This window comes from Aethalodelphis obliquidens, unplaced genomic scaffold, assembly GCF_003676395.1.
Source record: "Aethalodelphis obliquidens isolate GAN/ISIS:26980383/991018 unplaced genomic scaffold, ASM367639v1 scaffold26, whole genome shotgun sequence".
NCBI classification, from domain to species: Eukaryota; Metazoa; Chordata; class Mammalia; order Artiodactyla; family Delphinidae; genus Aethalodelphis; species Aethalodelphis obliquidens.
In genome coordinates, this window is record NW_020837970.1 from 6088689 (window position 1) to 6113623 (window position 24935).

Sequence of the window (24935 nt, forward strand, 5' to 3'; positions counted from 1 at the left end):
CATCTCTTTTCAGACAAGCAAGTATGCATGCTCTTTCTTTCACACACAGACACACACATACAGAAAGACAGACACACATACACAGAAAACTTTACAACTCCTTTATTTTTCCCTGGGGCATCTTCTTCTAATTCTTTTTAGACCTTTCTCAGTTCAATTTGGAGATCCCAAACCCAAAGGACCATGATATTAGCTGAAATTATACTCATTCTAACTGTCCTCTATAAAGGAAAAGGAAAGACCAAAATACTGAAATAAAATTAAATAAAGAAATCTAGGGTTTTAGAATCAAACTCAGAATCAAAATCTTAAGCCTAGTAAATCCTTGCTAGCCCAGGATTCCTGTCCATTAAATGAAGATAACACATTCTATTTTCTGGAACGATTTTAAGGATTAGAGATTATAATGTATGTAAAGTCATTAACACTGTACCTGGCACAAAGGAGATGTAAAGGGTAGTAAAGTAGCTATCACTACCTAACTTTAAAAACTGTATCAAGTCTCCTTTATAACTGCCATAAATGTCTGCATATAACACAACTTCTACTCAGTGAATATGAACCAAAGTCTTTAATTAGCCAACCCCCAAATGTTAGTAGGATGTGGAATAATTTGAACTCTGACACATTGCTGGCGGAGGTAAAAAATGGCATAATCACTTTGGAAAACTGGCTGTTTCTTATAAAGGTAAACATACAAAAACCCTATGACCCACAATTCTACACCAAGAGAAATGAAAATATAAAATATATGTCCACACAAACAATTGGACACAAATGTCCAAAGCAGCTTTACTCATAATAGCCCAAACCTGGAAATAACCTAAATGTCTATCAGCAAGTAAAGAGAGAAAAAGGTTGTGGCTTATTCATACAGTAGCAAACTATTCAGCAATAAAATCATCAAACTACTAAAAATAGGTACTTTTATAAAACACAAAAGAATGCACACAGTATATATAATTCCATATATATGTAATTCTAGAATAGGCAAAATCTATCTCTAGAGACAGAAAGCAGATTAGTAGTTGCCTGGGATGGAGAGACTAAGAGCAAAAGGGAATGAAGGAATTTTTTGCTCTGATGGAAATGTTCTACACCTTGATTTGAATGGTGGTTCACAAGTGTATACATTTGTCAAAACTTAACTCAAACTATACACTTGAAATGAATATATTTTATGTAAATTATACTTCAATAATGTTGATTTTAAAGAAAAAAATCAAATCATTTTTCAAGTGAATAGGGGTCAACAGTTGGGTATAATAACCATTACCTTCATAGAGTGTCACACTTTCTGAACACTATTTTATCTTTTTCCCTTAATTTCCTGTATTGGCAACCTTTTATTTTGCAGCTGCATTCATTTCCACTTGCCTAAACCTCTCACCAAAAAACTCCTAGGGCTTCCCAACTACTGTGGCAAGGACTGTAGGCTAGGAAAGACATCCTTAGAACCTTAACGTTCCAATCTACTGCAGCAAGTAATCAACAAAGCCAAACACATCTTCTAAATGGGAACTCCAAAAAGTCAAAAAAAGACAATCCTAAACAAACAGGAATCTTTCCTGAATTCTTATTGTATATCCTTTACATAAAATTCCTTTTAACCAACTAACAGACATGAAATTCTTGAAAGGTGAGTATAAATACACACATTTTTTTTTTTTTTTTTCCGGTACGTGGGCCTCTCACTGTTGGGGCCTCTCCCGTTGCGGAGCACAGGCTCCGGACACACAGGCTCAGCGGCCACGACTCACGGGCCCAGCCGCTCCGCGGCATGTGGGATCTTCCCAGACCGGGGCACGAACCCGTGTCCCCTGCATCGGCAGGCGGATTCTCAACCACTGCGCCACCAGGGAAGCCCCACACATTATTTTTTAAAGGATCTCATTTTGGAAAATCATTAATCATTATATACACTTTTAATTTACTATATAAATACCACCTCTAAAAGAGCATCTTTGTTAAACAGTAAAAATCCAAGGGCTTAATATGTTTGTCATTCAGGATTTATTATTCAGCAAAACTGTTTTACCTTAAATCCATTATAAGCAGCAGCATTAGTACTCTATATCTCCCTCCCCCAAAATGGTAAAAGCTTCAGAAAGGACATTTAAGTTCAATATGAGAACAATCTATGCTGCAATCCCTACTCAAAACAATAGTTTTATATCACTTTACGTGTCTATGCAGATAGCAATCCTAGAGGGATGTTGTAACAGAGAGAATTTAAGAACACTTGAAGTAGGCCCCTTCTAATCTTGATATTGATTTCATAAGAAAATCATCTCATATATACAAAACATTATTCTCACTATTGATTTAAATTGGATTGAAACCACATATAAAATCAGTTTTCAATTATGCACAGTCAAGAAGCAACATAGATAATAAAACAAAAAAATCAAATTTACATCATACCCCCAAGATGCACTGCTCTATTAATATCAAAATTAATGTGCATCTGAAACATATATAAACAAAGAAGGAATGGAACAAGGGTGAGCCTGGAAGGCAGGTAAATGGTAGAAGAAGCCAGACTGAATTAAACTCTGTCACAATCCATGAAACAGATCAACTACAAATGAATAATCAGAAGCTGGGTATATTATTCCATTAACTAAGTCATTGGATTCCAGTTCTCTAATTTTAATTCCACTACCATCTGTTTGATAGTTCATATCTTTACACTATTTTAATATTTATATAAATTGCAAATTCTTTGCAATAGTCCTGTCAGACAACACATTATAAAGTAATAATAATAATTAGCTGATGAACACATCCTACCTTCCCAATTTCTCAACAAGCCTTGAACAAAAAATCATCTGAAAACATAACCTGATTCTTTTTATTTTATTTATTTATTTTTGGCTGCATTGGATCTTCGTTGCTGTGCATGGGCTTTCTCTAGTTGCAGTGAGTGGCAGCTACTCCTTGTTGTGGTACGCGGGCCTCTCATTGCAGTGGCTTCTCTTGTTGCAGAGCACGGGCTCTAGGCGCATGGGCTTCAATAGTTGTGGCTCACGGGCTCAGTTGTTGTGGCTCGCGGGCTCTAGAGCGCAGGCTCAGTAGTGTGGCACACGGGCTTACTTGCTCCGCAGCATGTGGGATCTTCCCAGACCAGGGCTCGAACCCATGTCCCCTGCACTGGCAGGAGGACTCTTAACCACTGCACAACCAGGGAAGTCCCAACCTGATTCTTTAATTGCTTAAACTTTTGGCCCAAAGGTCAGAATAACTACAGTGAACACTGCCTTATAAAAATCACTGTATTTTGGGAAAACAGTTTGGTGGTTCCTCAAAAAGTTAAACAGAATTACCATATGATCCAGCAATTCTACTTCTATGTATACACACAAAGGAATGGAAATCAGGGACTCAGATACCTGTACACCAGTGTGTGTGGCAGCATTATTCATAATAGCCAAAAGACAGAAAAAATTCTAATATTCATCAACATATGGATTTCAAGATGTATGTATGGGGAATTCCCTGGTGGTCCAGTGGTTAGGGCTCCGCACTTTCACGGCCAAGGGCCCAGGTTCAATCCCCGGTCAGGGAACTAAGATCCCATAAGCCGAATAGTGCGGCCAAAAAAACAAAGATGTACATATGAGTGGTATATACATACAATGGATTATTCAGCCTTAAAAAGGAATGAAATTCGGATACACTACAACACAGATGAACATTAGAAACATTATGCTAAGTGAAAGGAGTCAGATGCAAAAGGCCACATATTATATGACTCTAGTTATGCAGGACATAGAATAGGCAAATTCCTAGAGATAGAAGGTAGAACACAGGTTACCAAGGGCTGGTAGGAGGGCAGAATTGGAAGTTATTGTTTCTGTTTGGTATAATCAAAAAGCTCTAAAAATGAATCACAGTGATAGTTAGACAACACTTTGAATGTACCTAATGCCACTGAATTGTACACTTAAAAATGATTAAAATAGTAAGTTAGATGTTATTTTTCCACCATAAAAATAAATAAATGTTTAAAAATCATTGTACTGGGACTTACCTGGTGGCACAGTGGTTAAGACTCCACACTCCCATTGCAGGGGGCCAGGTTTGATCCCTGGTCAGGGAACTACATCCCACATGCATGCCACAACTAAGAGTTCACATGCCACAACTAAGGAGCCTGCATGCCGCAACTAAGGAGTCCACCTGCTGCAACTAAAGGAGCCCACGTGCACCAATTAAGGAGCTGGTGAGCTGCAACTAAGGAGCCCACGAGCTGCAACTAAGACTCAGCGCAACCAAATAAATAAATAAACATTTTTTTAAAAAATCATTGTATTCCCCAAAACTAGGGTATAAAATAAAATTGTGCAGGTAGAGATACCCTTCCTAGCGGTAAAAGCCCCTAGAGAACTGGTTGAGATAGTAGTATTGTGATGATAATGATGAGATTATAACATTCTTCTTAAATTTATATAGGTTTACAGTTTTCAGAGCACTTTCACACATATTACTGCATCCCGTCCTCACAGTAACATTGCTAAGGAAGCACGATGAATATTTTTATCAAAGGGCATGACTCAGGTCACAAGACTAGCATTAGGACTAGAACTCTAGTATTTGGTTGCTGCATCTTGCTTTCAATCATACCACGAATGTCTCTCAAGCATGTGCCGGAAACAGTCAAGCTAATACATGCTGAGTGTTGTAGCAGTCTTAATGTATGTAATATTATCAGTCTTCACCAAGTCACCTTTTAAAATTTGAACAAATGCAAGTAAGACACAGAAGTGAAAATATAACCTTATTTGAATTTCACTGAAAATTCTACTTTACAACACCACCATAAGAAGTTCCCTTTGATTATTAATCCCGTTTTACTATGTTTCTTTCAGTAAGTTTAGTTCTCTTTTTTTATATGTATATATATATATATATTTTTTTTTTTTGGCTGTGTTGGGTCTTCGTATCTGTGCGAGGGCTTCCTCTAGTTGTGGCAAGCAGGGGCCACTCTGCATCGCGGTGCGTGGGCCTCTCACTATCACAGCCTCTCTTGTTGCGGAGCACAGGCTCCAGACGCGCAGGCTCAGTAGTTGTGGCTCACGGGCCCAGTTGCTCCGTGGCATGTGGGATCTTCCCAGACCAGGGCTCGAACCTGTGGCCCTGCATTGGCAGGCAGATTCTCAACCACTGCACCACCAGGGAAGCCCTCTTTTTTTTTATTGTTATAATATAGTATACTGTCATCAAAGATAAACTTTAGATTTCCTCTGAGGAGGAAGATGCTCTGTATAAGGAACATCATTTGCACTGGGAATATTTTCCTACTGTTAGATTTAATCACTATGTTGATTCTATGAATCAATAGTATTTTGTCTCTCATCTTGATTATAGTAGTTCTATTATAGTTCTTTCCTTAGTGGCATATAGTAAAGTTATAAAGAATAGAGTAAAATTATAGGAGGGCAAAATCAACTAACAAATGACAGCAATTTGAAAAAATACAGGAAACAGATTCCAAATCTCTGGCCTCAGTGCTTTGAAAATGCAGTTGTACCATGTGGTAATAATAGTTGGTTTTCCCCTCTAAGGCTTGAGAAAAGCACTCTAAATCTAAACTAAAACAAACAGAGGTACCAGAACCACCTGTGGTACAGAACAACAAAATAAATTATGCTAGGATATGATTCTTTAAGTTTTTGGTTGATCATATACTTCTATATTAAAGAGGTACCATTCTATATATTAGAACAGTAAGAATATAAACTGAAAAGAAGTTGCCTTTTCCCATATGATAGCTATTTAGGCTAAAGATAATATGGCCCTGACTCTCAGAAGAAAACAGCAATAGTTAAAGGTGCATCCCTTGAACTGAAGTCATATTAGGACAAAAAGCCTCGACTAATCAAGTACCTTGGTAACAGGGGGAAGAAACCTGAGAGCAAAAACCTTGCTTCCAAGTATGTCTGTAATCCAGCAGTCCCAGATGGGTCTACTGAGTCTAAATGGAACAGGTTTATGGTAGACCTGGGTAGTGATTCCTAGAAATAAAACAGTAGTTAATAGCCATCCCTGACATTTCTAGGTATTCTTTTCCTTGTAACATTCACCTTCTTCTTAATAAAGATGCTCGACAGACTCTCCATTCAAACTATTTTTGTAAGACAAGTTGCCAGTATTAACAGCAAATATTACTATGAGTCAAATATCTAGTTTACTTCCACTAGTATACTTTTTGAAACAGCAAAGTCCTTTTTCAAATTATCTTAAAGAAGCCACTATCCACCTCCTCCAAAAAAAAAAGGATAAAATAGAACAGGTTGGTAGAAGGGGAAAGGGCAGAGTCAGCCCACCTGCGGCCCATTGGGAAGAACCTGAGGCAACCTCCAAAGAAATTCTAGGGTTCTACAGTTTGAAAAACACAGTTCCAGGCTTTACTGATGGCCCTGAGGTAGATAGATTACCTCAAATAAGCAAAAATACATATACGAGATTCCTCAAGAGCTCCCAAAGAAGATAAAAGTGAAACTAAAACTCAAGCAAAAATAAGTAAATTTATCCTGTGTAAGGAGAAGCAGGGACTTCCCTAGTGGCGCAGTGGTTAAGAATCTGCCTGCCAATGCAGGGGACACAGGTTCAACCCCTGGTCTGGGAAGATCCCATACGCCGTGGAGCAACTAAGCCCATGCGCCACAACTACTGAGCCCGTGAGCCAAAACTACTGAGCCCGTGAGCCAAAACTACTGAGCCGACGTGCCACAACTACTGAAGCCGGCGTGCCTAGAGCCCGTGCTCCGCAACAAAGAGAAGCCACCACAATGAGACGCCAGTGCACCACAACAAAGAGTAGCCCCCGCTTGCCGCAACTAGAGAAAGCCCGCGTGCAGCAACAAAGACACAAGGCAGCCAAAAATAAATTAATTAAATAAATTAAATTAAAAAACAAAAGAAAAATACGTTTACACTCGTATTTCCATTCCTTTTTCAAAACAGGAGGAAGCTCAGTTTTTTAAAACTCATTCCCTCTCTTCTACATAAACCCTAGTTAGTGCTTAAAAACATGAAAAATAAAAATGGTATTTCATGTTAAAATCTTATCAAAGAAGCTAAGCTCAGAGCCATCATCAGCTCTCAATTTAACTTCTTCAACACAGAATTAACGTGAACACAACTCAGTTGCTATTTCTTATTTCAGTAAGTAATTCAAATAGCCAGTGTAGCCTTCAGAGTTTTAAAAAACATATTTGTTAGGCTTTTAATTTCTGTGTTTAACGAGGAATCAGGCAATCAGGCAATAACTAAGAATTGCATATCCTAGAAAATCCACTGCTGAGACCAAGAGTGGTATGAAATATACTTAAACAAAAGTATATGCTAAAGGGCACTGTACTTGACATAAAATAGGTACAAATAAATACCATTTTCCCTTAGAAAATTTTGCTCAAACTTGCTCAAATCTTGTTGGAACAGATTTCAGTGTCAGGTCAGTATTTTTTTTTATTTTGTTTTTCCATATCCATAACAATAGCATTTTTACACAATTCTAATTTATTCTGTTGCTCTTCTTTATGAGCTGGCATCTATCTGTGCTCCCTAGATTCTCACTTCTGTGTCTTAAAGTGTGCTGGTTTGTCTATGGAGTTAAAAGCATCCTGGGTTTCTGCTACGCTACTCATGATACGTCAAAGATAAAGTCCAAGACACTTCCTGACTAACCCAGCTCCAGTCAGGACCCAAAGAGAATACTTATGCCTTTTACAGGTTACCTGGGCCACATCCTTGATACCCTCACATTTCAGAGGCAGGGAGAACTTGAGTCTCAAACTGCAAAGAAACTTCAAATCAAATTATCTGACCATTTATTATGAACAGTTCGTAAACGTACAGTTAAGGCTATAGGAATAATTATCTTATCAAAATCAGAAAAAAGAAAACTCCAAAACATCATACTGCACTTAGATAAAATTTTGGTATCTTCTACACTATATACAAATCACATATTAGATGGAAACAATTTCTGATTTATTGATTATGTACCTAAACAATTAAACACAGAAGCATAAAAAAGTTTATTACTGACTAGACAGTGTTTTGAGAGTTCTTTTTAATTTAGTTACTTGAGTGTTACTAATATATTTTGTAGAACTCCAAAGCAGGAAGAGGCCTTAAACATTATCTCATCCAAACTTCAAGGTTTTACTAATGAGGAAGCTAAGGCTCAAAAGAATCTCTAGATAACACATGCCAACTCAGAAGGGAACACCATTCAGGCTCCAAATCACCACAGTACTCCTTTCTCTACCCAGTTTACGACTGTTTCAATACATATATTATACTTCCTATAAAAATCACAAGTTCTTTACTAAGTAGCTTCCTACTCAAATGCAAATCTATGAAAGGCAGTAAAGTTAGCAAAGTCGTGAGAAGACCAGAAAATAAAGTTGACTGTCCAAAGTATATAATGGAAAACAAAACATGAAGGAAATGTTTAAAAATACATATACACACAAGAAAAAAAAATGTTAACTTCATGATGTATATGAGTCAAATTATTATGCTATACATCTTAAATTTGTACAGTGCTATATGTCAATTATATCTCAATAAAACTGGAAGGGAAGAAAAAGAGCAATGGTTTTTCATGGAATTCTCAAGAATGGACATTAGGCTTAAAGAATCTCGACATTCCTTCATTTAACACTGATATTTGTAAACGTGGGATGTGATCCACCCTTTCTTATTTAGGAAACGTGGAAGCCAGGTTGAAAGAATTGTGTTCATGTGCTTAGGCATAAAACAAACAGTACAAAGAATGATTTTAATACTGAAAGACACATACACACACACACATACACACACCCTAGAGAGGCTGTGCTAGTACCCAAAACCAACATTTTGTATATGGTGGAGAAGGAGAAGAAACTTAGCAAGAAATCTATAATTATATTTATCAAGGTCATTTTTGTAGGCCTATTTCAAGGAAAGGGAGAAATAAAACTATGAGATCATCACATTTTTAACTAAGGTATGTTATAAGATAGTTACAATAACCATGTTTTAGGACACAAACTCTGAGACAGTGTGAATATACAGGTATAATAATTGAGACAACAAAATTAAATTCCTGAATTCAGATCTATTCTAGAAAATGTAGTATATGTATATAGTTAATTAAACAGATTTCTGTTAAAAGTACCTAAGATAATCACTAACACACAGAATGAGATTTCCTGGGTCCAGGTCCTCTGCTGAGAGCCTCAGCTAGAAGTAAGTCCTCCTCCCTTTGAATACCTACAGCATTTTATCTGTAAAGCACCATATCACATTTTCTTCTTATACAATGACTTACGCACGTCTTGCAGCTCCTATCAGAATAACTAAATAACAGCGTGTACTTGTACACTCTCTCTCAGTTACGCTCACACATGTACCAAAAAAAACAAAAGGAGGTAGGGATTTGGTTTTGCCATATGTTCAATATGAATTATGTAATGGAGCTAATAAAAATCTAATGATGTAATAGAAATGTGGTACCCAAACCAAAGGCAGCTAGAATCTCAACTTTTCCTTTTGGCAGTCACACGATATCTGCAATACAGCATTAAATTTACTTTGAGATAGTTACTAAAAACTTAGGAAGGCTTAATGATTGCTTATTATTTCATGGTACCAATAAAGAATGGGTAATTAAAATTTTTTCTGAGGTTAAGGGTCATAAAAATTTACATGATTTGCCATCAGTAAAATTTTTATCTAGAACAGATCCTGAAATGAATTTTTTCTTCCTTCAAAACAAAGTAGATTTTATAACTTGAAAGTACTTTTTTCTATAATGATCATTGTTTTGTAATATGGAAATTAAGTTAAGTAATGCATTTATTTCCATGTGCAAAATACTTTGTTTCATAGCAATTCTTATTAACTGATTTTTTTCATCCATTAAAATCTTTCTTGAGTGTCTATAATATAAGAGCAAATAGCAGACACTAAATAGTAGCATGTGTCTGCCTGTGAGGAAGAAAAAACAGTTACAGAAAAATAAACAAGAAATGCACCCATGAAAAGGAAGAGATACTGAACCAATGCCAAAGGCACAGGTAAGTAATTTAAAGGTTCAGAGGAAGGTGTAAATAAAGCTTCAAAGAAGTAGAACTTGAATGTGTATTAAAAGATGATCAGAATTTAAGATAAATAATACAGGAAACAAACTGTACATGGTATATTCAGCAATGAGAAGCTCATTCTGAATGAAACAGACACAATATGGGGAAGTGGAACAAAGTAAGTTTAGAATAGACTTGAGTTAATTTACAAAGAATCTTGAAAGCCCAGTTAAGAAATCTGGCTAACAATCATTAATTGAAGACTTTAGAACAATAAGCTGACATGAAAAAGGAAGCATTTAAGGAAGAGTCATCTTGTAGCAGTACATAGTATAGCTTTAATGATAAATGGAATGGAAGCTGGGAAACCTATTAGGAGGTGAATAATAAATCAGGGTTACAACTGTAGAAAAAGTACAAAAGGAATAGACTTATTCATTACAGCAGGCAAGGCAGAGAATCTGACAAAGAATACTTGAAGATTTTGTATCTGAATACTCCTAACAGACAAAGAAAAAAATAATATGGGGTCTTGAATCAGCCAGGTCCAGGTAAAATCTGTGCTACGTAACTTTAAAGAAGTTATTTAACTTCTGTGAGTCTTAGTTTCCTTGGATATAAAAAGATTTACCTTGTTTGGGTGTAGAGAGATTAAAAAAGAAAATGCATATAAAGCATCCGGTACCTGGAACACAACAGGACTAAATAAATGTGATTTTTTTTTTCACCTCTCTCCCTTGGCTGCCTGTTCTTTATTCCTTAACAATTCTGTCTGAGAATTAAGCAGTACAGTAGGTCATCTGTCTACAAGTTGTCATTTTAGAGCTGATAAAATTGAGTTAATGAGAAATTAAATGACTTACTTAATAGCCTACAACTAGCCATCTTCACTCTCAGCACCAGAGAACAGACACATAGGCCATAAAACACATAAAATTAGCTGAACCACAAACATAGACTCTTCTTTAAAGACACATCCTCTGATAATACAACAGAGGATCTGATTCATAAACCTAAAAACATTTAAATGTGACTGTTTCCTTAACAACATAAAAAGGGCAATCCATTTTAAAAGAAAACATTTTTTAATGTATACACCAAATTTCAGTGTAGGCTGAATTTCCAAATGGGGACCTTTCCATTAGAGAAGGAAAATTAAGGGTATAAATTTCTTCTCTTAATATAGATTGAATACATGGGAACTTCAGACACAGTCAGCATAAATTTACTCACCTTCCATGAGCATGGAAATCTAGACGTAAAAACTGGTCCTCATGTGAAACCGCTCTTTTGGCACGCTGGTGTTTTTGGTGTAATGAATCCACATCATAAGATAATCCTTCATAATGTCTAATGTATTTATTTAAAGGATTTCCATACTGACCTATAAAAAATAAACAATTTAAATTAATGTCATCTTGTGGCCCATTCTAGTTCTAATATGGTTCCATGATTATTCAAATATCTATAAATATGAAACTGTTTCACTAATCCTAGTACTTTATTTTCATATACTTTTTTTTTTTTGGCTATGCCGTGTGGCATGCAGGATATGAGTTCCCCCACCAGGGATCGAATCTGTGCCCCCTGCAGTGGAAACATGGAGTCTTAACCACTGGACTGCCAGGGAAGTCCCTAAAAACTTATTATAATGGGAATTTTAACCACACACACAAGTTTTGATGTTAGCCATAGGTTTGTCTAGGATGTCCTTTATCAGGTTGACAAAGTTATCTTCTATTAATACTTTGCTGATAAAAACTATCAGGAAGAGTTGTTGACTTTTGTCACCCACTCTTTCTGCATCTGTTAAGATGATTATAATAGATAACCAACAAGGACCTACTGTATAGCACAGGGAATTATACCTATAAGGGAAAAGAATCTGAAAAAATACACATATATAAAATATGTATAAATGAATCACTTTGCTGTACACCTGAAACTAACACAACATTGTAAATCAACTATACTGCAATAAAAATAAGTAAATAAATTTTTAAAGAGATGATTATATGGTTCTTTCTTTTTAGTTTATTTATATGGAAAATTAATTGACTGATTTTCATGGGCAGAGGAACTAAATAGACACTTCTCCAAAGAAGACATACAGATGGCCAACAGACACATGAAAAGATGCTCAATGTCACTAATTATTACAGAAGTGCAAATCAAAACTACAATGAGGTACTACCTCACACCAGTCAGAATGGCCATCATTAAAAAGTCTACAAATAATAAATGCTGGAGAGGGTGTGGAGAAAAAGGAACCCTCCTACACTATTGGTAGGAATGTAAGTTGGTGCAGCCACCATGGAGAACAGTATGGAGGTTCCTCAAAAAACTAAAAATAGAGTTACCATACGATCCAGCAATCTTACTCCTGGGTATACATCTGTACAAAACTATATTTCAAAATGATACATGCAGGCTTCCCTGGTGGCACAGTGGTTAAGAATCCGCCTGCCAATGCAGGGGTCACGGGTTCAAGCCCTGGTCCAGGAAGATCCCACATGCTGCAGAGCAACTAAGCCCATGTTCCACAACTACTGAGCCTGCACTCTACAGCCCATGAGCCACAGCTACCAAGCCCTCATGCTACAACTACTGAAGCCTGTGCGCCTAGAGCCCGTGCTCCACAACAAGAGAAGCCACCACGATGAGAAGCCCACACACTGCAATGAAGAGTAGCCCCCACTCACCACAACTAGAGAAAGCCCACGTGCAGCAACGAAGACCCAATGCAGCCAAAAATAAATTAAATAAATAAATTTAATTTAATTTAAAAAAAAGATACATGCACCCCCTATGTTCATAGCAGCACTATTCACAATAGCCAAGACATGGAAACAACCTAAATGTCCATCAACAAATGAATGGGTAAAGAAGATGTGGTACATATATACAATGGACTACAACTCAGCCATAAAAAAAGAACAAAATAATGCCATTTGGAGCAACATGGATGGAACTAGAGAATATCATACTAAGTGAAGTAAGTCAGCAAGAGAAAGATAAATACCATATGGTATCACTTATATGTGGAATCTAAAATATGACACAAATGAACTTATCTGCAAAACAGAATAGACTCACAGACATAGAGAACAAACTTGTGGTTGCCAAGGGTGGGGATGGAGGAGGGGTGGAGTGGGAGTTTGGGGTTAGCAGATGCAAACTATTACACAGAGAACAGATAAACAACAAGGTCCTCCTGTATAGCACAGGGAACTATATTTAATATCCTGTGATAAACCATAATGGAAAAGAATAAAAAAAGAATGTATATATGTGTGTGTGTGTGTGTGTGTGTGTGTGTGTATGTATGTATAACTGAATCACTTTGCTGTATAGCAGAAATTAACACAACATTGCAAATCAACTATACTTCAATTTTTAAAAAATTGTTCATTTTCTAATGTTAAACCAACCTTGCATTACTGATATAAATCCCACTTGAATATAGTATATTATGCTTTATAATACTGTTGGATTCAATTTGCTATAATTTTGTTTAGAATTTTTGTTATCTATGTTCATGAGAGACACTGGTCTGTAGTTTTCTTGGACTGTCTTTGTCAAGTTTTGGTATCAGTATAAAAAAAAAGACCTTGAAAGTATTACCTCTTCTTCAATTTTCTAGACAAATGTATGTAGAATTGGTATTATTTCCTCCTTAAATGTTTGATAGAATTCACCAGTGAAGCCATCTTGGCCTGGAATTTTCTTTGTGAAAGGTTATTAATGACATCAATTTGATATATAAACAGCTAATCTGGTTATCTACTTCCTGAGTGACCTTTGGTAAGAATTTGTCCATTTTACCTAAGGTGTTGAAGTTATGGAGATAAAGCTGTTCATAATATTCCCTCATTATGTTTTTTATATCTTTTGAAACTATAGTGATGTTACCTCCCTCATTCCTGATATTGGTAATCTGTATCTCCACTCTTTGGTCCTGATCAGGATAGCTAGAGATTTACTGATTTTACTGATCTTCTGAAGAACCAACGTGTAATTCCTTTGATTTTCCTTATTTTTCTGCTTTCTATTTTTTTATTTTTTACTTTGATCTTTCTTTTTTTCCTTCTGCTTACTTTGAGTTTAATCACTCTTCTTTTTTTAGTAAAGACCATTGATTTAAGACTTTTCTTTTCTAATCCAGGTATTTAGTGCTATAAATGTTCCCTTAATACTGCTTTAGCAACATCCCACAGATTCTGTTATGCTGTGTTACCATTTTCATTCTGTTCAACATACTTTCTAATTTCCTTTTTGATTTCTTCTATGATTCATGTGCTATTTAGAAGTCTGTTATTTAGATTTTAAATATGGGGAATTTTTCAGTTATCTTTCTGTTACTGACTTCTAATTTAATTCTACTATACCCAGAGAACATACTTTGTATGACATCAATCCTTTTAAATACATTGAGACTTATTTTATGACCAAGAATTTGGTCTATCCTTGCAATGTTTCATGCACACTTGAAAAGAATGTATATTCTGCTGTTAATGGATGAGTGTTCTAGAAATGTCAATCTCTGCACTTATTGAGTACAGTGTTTTATAAATGTCAACCAGGTCAACTGGCTGACAGTGTTGTTCAAATCTTCTATACCCTTCATGATTTTCTATCTACCTGTTCTATAATTGAGAGAAAGGTATTGAAATCTCTGTCTGTAATTATGACTTTTTCTCTATTTCTCCTTGCAGTTCTCTGCTTAATTGATTTTTTGTTGTTGTTCTTTTTTTTTAATTTATTTATTTTATTTATTTTTGGCTGCATTGGGTCTTCGTTACTGCACGTGGGCTTTCTCTAGTTGTGGTGAGCAAGGGCTACTCTTCGCTGCAGTGCATGGGCTTCTCATTGTCATGGCTTCTCTTGTTGCGGAGCATGGGCTCTAGGCACGCAGGCTTCGGTAGTTGTGGCTCGTGGGCTCTAGAGCTCAGGCTCAGTGGTTGGGGTGCTCAGGCTTAGCTGCTCCACAGCATGTGGGATCTTCACGGACCAGGGATTGAACCCGTGTCCCCTGCATTGGCAGGCGGATTCCCAACCACTGCGCCATGAGGGAAGCCCTGCTTAATTGATTTTTTGAAGTTCTATTATTACACGCATAAATGTCAAAGATTATTATGTATTATGCCTTTTGGATTAATTCACTCCTTTATCAATTATCAAATGATCTTCTTTATTCTTTGCAATATTCTATGTTCTAAAATCTACTTTGTCTGATATTAATATAGCACTCCTTTTTTTCTTTTTTTTTTTTGACTGGCATGATATCTCTTTTCCATCCTTTTATTTTTAATCTATTTGTGCCTACGTATTTAATGTGAGTTCACAGTAGGCAGCATAGAGCTGGGTCTTGCCTTTTTGTCCAATCTGATAATCTCTGCCTTTTAATTGGAGTGTTTGGATCATTTACATTTAAAGTAGCTACTAATGTGGTTAGGTTTAAGTCTATCATCTTGCTATTTATTTCTGTTTGTCCCATCTTTTCTCTGCTCCCTTCTCCTTTATTGGGACTAATTAGTTTTTTATGATTCTGTTTTTACCTCTTCACTAGCTTATTAGCAAAACTCTCTGTTTGGTTATTTTAGTGGTTGCTTTAGGGCTTATACGTATACATCTTTAACTTAGCCTACCTTCAAATGATATTATAACACTTCAGGTATAAGAACCTGACATTACTATACTTTCACTTCTTTCCTCCTGGTCTTTAGACTATTGTCATCATATACTTTACTTACTTGTGTCTTATAAAGCCCATAATACATTGTAATTGTTTTGGTTTAAACAGACAATTACCTTTTAAAGAGATTTAGATAACAAGGAAAAAACTCTCTTTCTCATTTCCAGGGTTCTTCATTCCTTCATGTTGATCCATATTTCCATCTGGTATCATTTTCCTTCTACCTAGATAACTTCCTCTAAAATTTCTTCTGCTGGTGAAGAGCTCTTCCAGATATTGGATGTCTCAAAGTCTTTATTTTTGTCTTCATTTTTGAAAGATATTTTCACTGGCACAGAATTCCAGGTCGACAAGTTCGTATTTTTTCTTTAAATATTTTTAAAACCTTGCTCCACTCTCTTTTCACCCATATTCCTTCTGACAAGAAATCTGTCATCCTTACCATTGCTCCTCTGAATATAATGTGTCTTTTCCCTCCCTAGTGCTTTTAAGACTTTCCTTTTTAATACTGGTTTTGAGCAATTTGATTCTGACGTGCTTTGGTTTCTTCATATTTACTGAGCTTTAGTTTCAGTAAACTCCTTGGGTCTGTGGGTTTACAATTTTTCAACTCTTACTTCTTCAATTTTTTTCACTCTCCCCACCCCCACCCACCCAAGGACTCCAGTTACAAGTATATTAGGTCACTCAAATTCTTCCCACAGCCCACTGATGGGTTTTTTCATATTTATCAAAAATTCTTTTTTTCCCTGTTTCATTTTGAATAGTTTCTACTGCTGTCTTCTAGTTCAATAATATTCTGTAATGTCTAACCTGTTGTTAATGCCATCTGGTGTGCTTTCCATTGAAAACATTGTAGTTTTCATCTGCAGAAGTTAGATTTCCGTCTGTTTTATTTATACCTTTTAGGTCTCTATTTAACTTATTAAACATATGAAATACAGTTGTAATAACTCTTTTAATGTTCTTGTCTGCTAATTCTAATGCCCATGACAGTTATGGATTGGTTCCAATTGACTGCTTATTCTTCTCATTACAGATTGTGTTTTCCTGCTTCATTGCATGTCTCATAATCTTTCACTGAATAGATGGCAGACACTGTGAATTTCACCTTGTAGGGGCTGGACATTTTTTGTATTCTTATAAATATTCTTAGGCTTTGTTACAGGACAAAGTAAAGGTAGTTAGAAAGTTTGACCCTTTTGGCTCTTGCCTTTATGATTTGTTACATGGGTCTGGAGCAGGGTTCAGTGTAGGGCTAATTTTATTCCCTACCACTGGGGCAAGACATATCTGAGTACTCTATGCAATGCTCCACAAATCATGGCATGAGTTTTTCCCACCTGGCCGGTAAGAACAAGTACTATTTCCTGCACTACGTGAACATAGGGCACTGTTTCTTTCCCTGGCCTCAGGTAATTTCCTCACGTATACACACTGATCAATACTCTGCCAAACACTCCAGGGGAACCCTCTGCAGATCTCAGGGATTCTCTCTCTATGTAGCGCCCTTCATTCTGATATTGTCTGCAAACTCTAGCTGCTTTGGTCCCATTCCATCTCAACTCAGAGTTTGTTCGTCTCCACCTAGGTTCCCTCTTGTAGCACGAATGAATTGCAGATGGAAATTCGTTTCAGGCAGAAAGCTGGAACAATCATAGGTCTCGCTTCATTTGTTTCCCCTCTCTTGGGGATCTTGTCCTTCACCACTTGGTGACCAGCGTATTAAAAACCATTGCTTCTCGCCTAATGTATTGCATAAAGCCTAAATGTTCCATCACTAAATTTTCTGTTTATGCAGTCAGTTGCTTGTCATTATATGGTTAAGGATACAAACTCTTAAGTCATCTGGGTTTAAGTTCTGAAGACTGCACAACAAGGTAAATATACTTAATACTACTGAATTGTACACCAGAAATGGTTAAGATAGTAAATTTTATGGCAAGCATTTTCTTATTAGAATAAAAAAATTCTCTAGGTTTGAATCCCATTACCTTCATTTATTAGCTTGTTTCCCTGATCAAGTGGAAAACTCAACTTCATTTTCCCACCCTTAAAACAGAGAGAAGTAAGGGTCCCTGGTGGCGCAGTGGTTGAGAGTCCGCCTGCCGATGCAGGGGACACGGGTTTGTGCCCCAGTCCAGGAGGATACCACATGCCGCGGAGCGTCTGGGCCCGTGAGCCACACCGCTGAGCCTGCGCGCGTCTGGAGCCTGTGCTCCGCAACGGGAGAGGCCACAACAGTGAGAGGCCCGCATACCGCAAAAAAAAAAGAAAGAAAGAAAAACACGGAGAAGAATACCTCTTTTTTAAGGCTGTTACAATGATTAAATGATTTAAGCCATGTGTGGCAATCAGCAAAGTGCCTACCATACAGTGAAAGCTCAGTAAATTTTTCATAGTCATCACCATCTCTTCCCTTTCCTCCACTTCCTTTTTTGCCTTCTCTCACACTTGTCTTTGAGACCTATATACACAAATTGAGGCCATACATTCAGGAATAAAGACAGAACTAGGTTTGAATTCTGACATTTCCTCACCATAACTACATGATCTGGGTAATTATTAAACTTTTTTAAAATCTCAGGGTTTTTTTTTTTTTTGTCTGTAAAATAGAGACAAAAGTAAATAACTTAAATGCAAGTAAACTGCTTAGCACAAAGTCTAGCATGAAAAGACCATTCAATTTAAAATACTGAGTCACTGGTGGGAATGTAAATTGATACAGCGACTATGGAGAACAGTATGGAGGTTCCTTAAAAAACTAAGAATAGAATTACCATATGACCCAGCAATCCCACTACTGGGCATATACCCAGAGAAAACCATTAATTCAAAAAGACACATGCACCCCAATGTTCATTGCAGCACTATTTACAATAGCCAGGTCATGGAAGCAACCTAAATGCCCATCGACAGATGAATGGATAAAGAAGATGTGGTACATATACACAACGGAATATTACTCAGCCATAAAAAGGAACGAAATTGAGTCATTTGTAGAGACGTGGATGGATCTGGAGACTATCATACAGGAGTGAAGTCAGAAAGAGAAAAACACATACCGTATATTAACACATATATGTGGAACCTATAAAAATGGTACAGATGAACTGGTTTGCAGGGCAGATATTGAGACACAGATGTAGAGAGCAAACGTATGGACACCAAGCGGGGAAAGTGGCAGGGGGTGGGGATGGTGGTGTGATGAATTGGGCGATTGGAACTGACATGTATACACTGATGTGTAAAAAATGGATGACTAATAAGAACCTGCTGTATAAAAAAATAAATAAAATTCAAAAATTCAAAATAAAATAAAATTGACTCCTAAAAATAATAATAATAAAATAAAATAAAATACTGACTCACTTCACCATACTCTTGAATGCACTGCTCTCAAGAGAGGTGACAGAAATGGAGTCTGAAACTAGAATCCAAAGCTATCTTACAACTAGCATAGAAAATATAGTGAACCCAAGGTATAAGAGAAAATAAAACCTCCCAGTATGGAACTTCTAAAAATCAGGACTCAATAATGGAATTATATATTGTACCAATGCATCTTCCATATTCCTTAAAAATATCTTTGAGTCTGTATGTGGCTTTTTAAAAATACCTCACACAAGATAAAATATCAAGAAAAAATCAAGAATGGGGAAGTTGTACTATGAGAACTTTGGGGTAGGTCTTTCATTTTCAAAATCAAAGTAGGATTACTGAATTGTATTTCTTTTAAGTGGACTGAATAGTCATAGTACAAACTTAGCTTTGCAAAGTTACTGCGTCCACTCCTTTTTCGGCACCAAAAAGTCAACTTTTTAAGTCACGATGCGGATAAAGCATTTTGCCACCTCTGATAACTTAAAACAGTAACTATGGCTGTTCTGGTGAAGCACATGTGATAACGGCTCAATTATTTGAATGGATGTAACACTTCTGGGAGAGTTATTAAACAAAGTCATCTCTTCTCTGTGCCACACACAAAGGAATTTTATGAAGCAACATAATGTTTACCTTCACTTACAAAGGATCTGATGACTTTCAGAATCTTTACAATTGAGATAAAACATAATTCACTGGGTTTAAATGGGAAAGTTAAAAACGCTACCCAGGGACATACAGTTAGCAAGTCCACTTCAGTATCAGCTTCTACAAAAGACCTATGTTTCTTTGTTAACTGTGCCTAAATATCAGTATTTATGATATGGTCACGGTAATACTTTAAAAATTATTGAAGAAAATGTATTAAATGAGGGAATTCCCTGGTGGTCCAGTGGTTAGGACTCAGCACTTTAACTGCTGAAGCCTGGGTTCAATCCCTGGTCGGGGAGCTAAGATCCCACAATCCACATGGTGCGGCCAAAAAAAAAAATGTATTAAATGAAACTGTATTATGCAGTTTCTCCCTCCAATACTTAATGAAACAATGGGAAAACCATGGGAAAAAACAACTATAAAAAGCAGCCCACCCTCCCACATTAAAAAAAAATCCTCAAGAACTAAAACCAAGTAAGAAATGGATATAACTAGTGTGTGTTAGGGCTAGCTGATACGGACTCACGAGTGCCAATTCTCTTCCCAACTGTGTTCAGTGACATGTTGGTAGCTTGAAATCAGCCATGGGTAGAGTATTCATGCTACTGAAATTAGAAATGGCTACAAATCAGAGGATTTTTTTTTCTTGTTTTCAAGAGAACCAGTGTACTAAAACAACACTGGGTATAACCTAATGGTATATCTTTCAAAGAAGCAGCCAAGGAAATAAACAGAATACTCTAACGAGAAAGTGTCAAAGCATAGCACACTGAACTCCAGACGCTGCCCCTAACCCTCATAAGCCATACAATTCACTTTTTAAGAAAATCTCAAGAGAACAGAGCCCTGGAATTCTCAAAAAGGTTGTATATGGTCATGAGTCCTGACTGCACAGAAGTAGGTAAAACACAAACTCTGTCACAGAAAAAAAATGACAGAACAAAGAAGAGCCACACCACTATGAACATGTCGAAACATACCAGAGCAAAAATAATGAAAAAAAAAAAAAGCAAAAGAGAAAAAAACCCAACTGAGAAGGAAAACAAAAAACACTCAGAAACAATCCGGGACAAACTGGAATCAATCAGTCTTAGATGATATTAAGGAATTCTTGTTAATTTTCTTCAATACAACAACACTGTGGTAATATAGTAGGAGAATAATCTGAATTTGGGGAGATGTACTTTGAAGTACTTAAGAGTAAAATAACACGCATAATTTTCACTGAAGTGATTCAGAGTGGGACAAAAAAGAAAAAGGACACAACTGCTATCAGTTTCCACTTCTGACTATAATGGAGTAAGAGGAACTAAATTTAACCTACCACCACAAACATTCAGAAAACTTGACAAAATACATTGGAGGATAAACAAATGAGATAAGATCTACAATTGGCCCAACTTAACTACCCAGAGGCAGTTCCAGGTCAATATGCAGGGTAGAGGAACCCAAACAGAGCCTGCTGGTCTTGCTGAATTGAAGAGCCACGTATCTGAGTTCTGAGAGGCCAGGCGTTTAGAATTTGTGGGTCAGAGTGCCAAAGAAAAGGAAGCTAACAGAAAAGGAGCTCAGAGATCTAAAGAAGGGTCCCCTTACATGTTTGGCAGATTCATATCTGATCATGTGAGAGAATCAACTATCCCAGGCCAAAAAAATAAACCACAAAAAGAGTAAGCAGAACAATCTTAAAAGTTTAATTTGATAGGGCTGGGAAGTGTTCATATTCCCACCATCCAGAGAAGACAGACCTGTAATATACGGAGCATTGGGTAGAGCCCTCAGGAATACATCACCTTATTTACGGGGCAAAATTAGCCACAGACTAAAGGCTGTTTGGGATCCACTCTAACAAAGCTTAAAGGCCATCTTCCAAAGGACTCAACTGATTCCAAGTAGTTTAATTGTACACCAAAAAATATGTGACAGTGTTTAAAGGCAAGACAAAAATCAAACACACACAAAAAAGTAAAAATCAAGAATGATCTGCATCCAATCAAAAATTACCATGCATGTAAAGAATCAGGAAAATGTCTTTTTCTCATATTACTGGAGAAAAAAATCAGATATTAGAAACAGAGACTATAGAGATGATGGAATTAACAAAGAAATTAAAAGTTATCATGGGCTAACAGCTGAAAACTAGGGACAAAAAAACCCTTAAAATCAGCTGGTGGGTTAGACCCAAAGGAGCTACAGAAAAAGACACATTACATACAGAGGAACAAAGGTATAAATGACAGCATAACTACATAAGACAGAAGATAATTCAGCAACATGTTTAAAGTACTACAAAAAAAAAACTGTCAACCTAAGATTCCATACCCAATAAAAATATCTTTCATAAATGAAGATGAATGAAAAAAAAAGGTAAAATGAACCCTTTTTCAGACATCAAAGCTGACAATTATCACCAGTAGACCTGCATTACAAGAAATGTTAAAGGAAGTTTTTCAGGCAGAAGGAATATACCAGCTGGAAACCTGTGCTGACACAAACCTGTGTTGACACAGGAACAATGACTATAATGAGAAAATAAAAATGATTTCTTCTCTCGTTCTTTAATCTCTTTCAAAATAAAGTGATTGTGTTCAAGAAACACAATGTACTATGGCATTTATGACACACATATAATTAAAATGTATGATAATACAGCACAATGGAGGAGAGGAGAAATGAAAGTACACTATAAATGAAGTGGTATTTTATTTAAAGGTATACATTTTTAAGTTACAGGTGTATGCTGTACACCCTAGGAACAACCTCTAAAAATATATACTAAACAGGTATATCACATAAGCCAATATCAGAGATAAAATGAAATCATTTTTTAAAGCAAATTAATCCCAAAGAATATAGAAAAAGAGGAGTAAAAAGGACTATGAACAGATAGAACTAACAGAAAACAAACAGTAAGATGGTAGTTTTAAACTCAATCTTATCAATAATTACATTAAAAGTTAATGATTTAAACATAATTAAATGGAAGTCATTTTATTATTTTTCAAGAAAGAAAATGTTAATACAGGCTGTCTAAAAGATACTTCAACAAAAATAAAGATGAGTTAAAGTAAAAAGAATAGGGGGCTTCCCTGGTGGCGCAGTGGTTGAGAGTCTGCCTGCCGATGCAGGGGACACGGGTTCGTGCCCCAGTCCAGGAAGATCCCACATGCCGCGGAGCGGCTGGGCCTGTGAGCCATGGCCGCTGAGCCTGTGCGTCTGGAGCCTGTGCTCCGCAACGGGCGAGCCACAACAGTGAGAGGCCCGCATACCGCAAAAAAAAAAAAAAAAAAAAAGGTAAAAGTTATACCATCCAAACCCTAATCCAAGAAAGCTGGAGTGCCTACAGTATTATCAAAGTAAACTTTAAAACAAACAAACCAAAGGGGAAAAAAAAAAAAAAGAAGGATTAAAAAAAGACATTTCAGGGGCTTCCCTGGTGTCGCAGTGGTTAAGAATCCGCCTGCCGGTGCAGGGGACATGGGTACGAGCCCTGGTCCAGGAAGATCCCACATGCCGTGGAGCAACTAAGCCCATGTGCCACAACTACTGAGCCTGCACTCTAGAGCCTGTGAGCCACAACTACTGAGCCCGTGCACCTAAAGCCCATGCTCCGCAACGAGAAGCCACCGCAGTGAGAAGCCCACGCACCACAACAAAGAGTAGTCCCCACTCTCCACAACTAGAGAAAGCCCGCGTGCAGCAACGAAGACCCAATTTAGCCAAAAATAAATAAAATAAATACATTTTTTTAAAAAGTACATTTCATAACCCATCGAAAGAACGTAACAATCCTAAATGTGCATCACATAACAGAGCTTAAAGTATGTGAAGAAACAGCTGACGGGGGACTTCCCCGGTGGTCCAGTGGGTAGGACTCCCCTCTCCCAGTGCAGGGAGCCCAGGTTCAATCCCTGGTTGGGGAACTAGATCCCGCATGCATGCCGCAACCAAGAAAAAAAAAGAAAAAAAAAATCCCGCATGCCGCGGCTGGAGATCCCACATGCCTCAACGAAGATCCCGCGGGCCACAACTAAGACCTGGCAGAGCCTAAATAAATATTTTTTTTAAAAAAGAACGAGGAATACAATTTTTTAAAAATTAAAAATGCTGACAGAGCTGAAAGTAGACAAATCTGTAAATTATAGTTGGAAATCATGAACACTCCTCACTGAACAAGTAGACAAAAAATAAGGACTGAACACTATCAAACAACTTGACCTGATTAACGTTTACAAAATAGTCCACCCAACAATAGAGTATATATTCTTTTCACAGGCACATGGAGTATTCACCAAGATAGACCTTAATTCTAAGCCATAAAGCATGTTTCCATAAATTTTAAAAGACTGAAATCAGAGAGTATGTTTTCTGACTACAGTGCAATTAAATCAGTAGGAGATACTTGGAAAAATTCCCAAATATTGAGAACTTAACACACTTCTAAACAGCCCTTGGGTCAAAGAAGAAATGAAAAGGGAAATCAGAAGGATTCTTAATTGACTGCAAAGAGCACAAGGGAACTTTACTGGTTAGTGTAAATGTTCCATATTATTATTATTATTATTATTATGGTGGTGGTGGTTAAACAACTATATACTTTTCTCAAAATTAACTGTTGAATTTTATTGTATGGAAATTATACCTCAATAAAGCTAATTAAAAATTTTTTAAAGAAAAATGGTGAGTCAAAGTGGTAAGCATATGGGTATTTGGCCTTTCTTTTACTCTTCCCTAAGTTATACACTTTTTCAAAAAAAAAAAAAAAATCCAGAATCTAAAACAAAGACAATTCAAAATAGTCCAGCTTGTCCTCCCTTCAGGAAAATAAATAAAATCAACATTCTACTCACCTCCAAGAAACTATTAAGCATCCTATAATGACTCATTATTCAGCAGTATATTTTTGTTAATAGGATAGACATAAGTAGTAAAAGTTGGGGGGATATAAAAGAGTAAATGACAACCAGTGATCCCAACATGCAAATCCTACACAGGAAACCTGATCCAGAACTTACAGATTTTTCCATAAACACTAAAGTATTCTCCATTATGATCTTAATCAATTCCCATACTTCTGATACAATAGTCTATTACTTGAAGTAATATTCTACTACTTGACAATA

The 24935-nt window shown here is 36.6% G+C and overlaps 1 protein-coding gene across 2 annotated transcripts in view; it reads right to left on the bottom strand.

The window, feature by feature from the left end:
- Positions 1–24935, bottom strand: part of ADAM10 (ADAM metallopeptidase domain 10) — a 111957-nt gene that overhangs the window by 71581 nt on the left and 15441 nt on the right. For both annotated transcript variants that reach the window (XM_027123144.1, XM_027123143.1), the window contains exon 2: positions 11313–11463. In XM_027123144.1, the coding sequence (XP_026978945.1) occupies positions 11313–11463 (151 nt within the window). The remainder of the gene's footprint in view (positions 1–11312; positions 11464–24935) is intronic.